The sequence below is a fragment of the Calidris pugnax genome, unplaced genomic scaffold (assembly GCF_001431845.1).
Source record: "Calidris pugnax isolate Ruff unplaced genomic scaffold, ASM143184v1 scaffold25, whole genome shotgun sequence".
NCBI classification, from domain to species: domain Eukaryota; kingdom Metazoa; phylum Chordata; class Aves; order Charadriiformes; family Scolopacidae; genus Calidris; species Calidris pugnax.
In genome coordinates, this window is record NW_015090805.1 from 6,381,781 (window position 1) to 6,384,300 (window position 2,520).

The following is a 2,520-nucleotide window of genomic DNA, read 5'->3' on the forward strand; positions in this document are numbered from 1 at the left end:
CAGCAGACATGCTCCAAACAAAAGAAAAGGAACACGTGTAAGTACAAGACGATGGGCCTGCATTGTTGCCCTGCCTAGCGCATAGAATCCCTCTGCTTTTCAGTTTTTTTCCTTTCTTTTGGCACAAGGTCTAAGGCAGATTCTGGTTGGTTTGGGCAGAGACACCCCATCTTGCAGAGATGGGTGCATGCCATGATGTGGTCTGGAGACAAATACCAGCACTGATGCACACCCCAAGCACTCCTGCCTCATTAGTGAGATAAGGGGAATGTAAACCAGCTCTCACTTTTCTCCCTCTGTGTTATTCTGTTGTTCTAATGGTCTTCATTAGTTTGGCCAGATGGTTTTCCTTCCTTTGGCCTGCTAAGGCCCAGTCCTGCAAACACTTATGCTTTCTTCTATGAACATGCGTTCAGCACATGCATGGGCCTTTGCAGAACCGGAGCCTAAATCTGTTTCTGTTTCTGAATTCCAAGTTGGATTTTGATGCAACAGTTATTTTATATATTAAAATATCAGGTTTCTGCCCACACACAAAATGCATGATGTATAACAGACCTTGCAAGGCAGCCATTGGAAAACACCACTTAATCTGCGATTTGTACAGAAGGAAGAGTTACTACTCCTTGTTTTTCAACTAGAATTTATATGCAACCAAACTGTGAAGGTGTAGCTCTTCAGAAGCTCCAAGATGTACATCTGGTTTCACATGCTGTCATTTCGCCCACAACCTAAAATCACAAGCTGAAACTCCACAGAGGCTAATGAAAATTATTCCCCTTTGAGTTGCTTTATTAAAAGGCAACCTCAAGAAATACTGGCAAGTCAGGAAAGCGACTTTAATCCAATACTTGTTATCCTCTTCCACAGGTTTTAAATCACGCTCTTTGCTCCATATTTTGAGCAAATACACCCTTATTGTTTTCCTAGTCCTGCTATGACCTTCTGGGAATGTTTTCATCGTGTAAAGCAACCTGCAGTTCCCTACTTTATAAATCTCATTCATTCCAAGTGTTAACACTAGCTAATTCTCTGCTTTAGAAAGGAAATCATGTTTGTTTTTTTGAATAGTCTGCTGGGAAGAGGAATTATTTGCATTTAAAACATTTTTTTCCATTTCATAAATTGTCTTGAGTTTTCTTCCCAGTGGGCAACAGAAGACTGTTTATACAAGTGAAGAGGGAAGCTTACTTTCCCATTACTTCCACAAAAGTACGATTAACAGCGATAACTATGCTAATTATTGCACTAACTGCACTCGGAAAGCACCTTACTGGCTGGAGAGGTAATGCATTTGGGTAATAATTAACTCCTTTTTTCCTCAATTACCTTTTATTAGGAGAGCAGAAGGTGTCAAAGTAAAACAGCTGCATATCTTCCAAGAAAAGCCTGTGTTTTCTGAAGGAATTCGAGCGGAGGTGCTTTATTAAGAGAACTAGGCAGGACAAACATTAACATGGCAAGCTCGGCTGTTCAGTTACTTGGCTTCTCCCTAAGCCTGCTCGGCCTAATTGGGACATTAATTGCTACTATTCTGCCACACTGGTGGCGAACGGCACATGTAGGCACCAATATTATAACAGCTGTAGCCTATATGAAAGGACTTTGGATGGAGTGTGTCTGGCACAGCACCGGCATCTACCAGTGCCAAGTCCACCGCTCCCAGCTGGCGCTGCCCCGTGACCTCCAAGCCGCCCGTGCCATGATGGTGATTTCCTGCGTCCTCTCCACGCTGGCATGCGTGATTGCTGTCATCGGTATGAAGTGCACGCAGTGTGCCAAGGGGACTTCTGCCAAAGCCTCCATCGCCGTCTCCGGGGGGATCGTTTTCATCCTGGCCGGTCTCGTTTGCCTGGTACCCGTTTCTTGGACCACTAACGACGTCGTTACAGAGTTCTACAACCCCGTGCTTCCCAGCGGGATGAAGTACGAGATAGGTCAAGCTCTTTACCTTGGCTTTGTCTCCGCGTCGTTGACGATCCTTGGCGGCGCTCTGCTGTGCACATCAAGCCAGTGTCACGGAAACGAGACACCTTACCAGACACAGCCCAACAGCCTCAGAAGGGCTGCTCCCTCCTATAGACCACCAACTGTCTACAAGGGAAACCATGCTTCTTCCCTGACATCTGCTTCCCATAGCGGCTACAGATTAAATGACTATGTGTGAGTTCCCTAAGATTTGCCTGCGGGACACAGCTGCTATATAATTTCTGTGCATGGCATAAAACAAAGCTAAGATGACTTTTAATTTATAAGGGTTACGATACAAAGTTTACCATTGTTCGTTTCTTCCTTTCTTTCCGGAGAAAGAAAGAATGTGAACGCAGAACTGCTCGCTGCAAAACCTGGAAAATAAATACAAGAGAGGCTGCGATATTCCAGAGACAGCACGTACCTGCCTGCTTTCAAGTAGATTTTGCAAGCAGGCAGTTCAAGGGCAGTTTGGCTAAAAGTAATGGTTTGGCTTGTAGTTTCTGCCCCGCGACAAGCACTAAAGCGGAACTGGCCACAAGTTGTTGT

General features: G+C 44.9%; 1 protein-coding gene across 1 annotated transcript; it reads left to right on the plus strand.

Annotated features, from left to right (window-relative positions):
• The first annotated feature begins 1,456 nt into the window (after positions 1-1,456).
• On the plus strand, positions 1,457-2,167 carry CLDN14 (claudin 14). Its single transcript, XM_014938059.1, has one exon. The coding sequence runs from the start codon at positions 1,457-1,459 to the stop codon at positions 2,165-2,167; it is 711 nt and encodes a 236-aa protein (XP_014793545.1).
• The last annotated feature ends 353 nt before the right edge of the window (positions 2,168-2,520 follow it).

Coding starts and splice junctions, on each gene's coding strand:
- CLDN14 (XM_014938059.1), top strand. CDS start 1,457: ATGGCAAGCTCGGCTGTTCAGTTACTTGGCTTCTCCCTAAGCCTGCTC.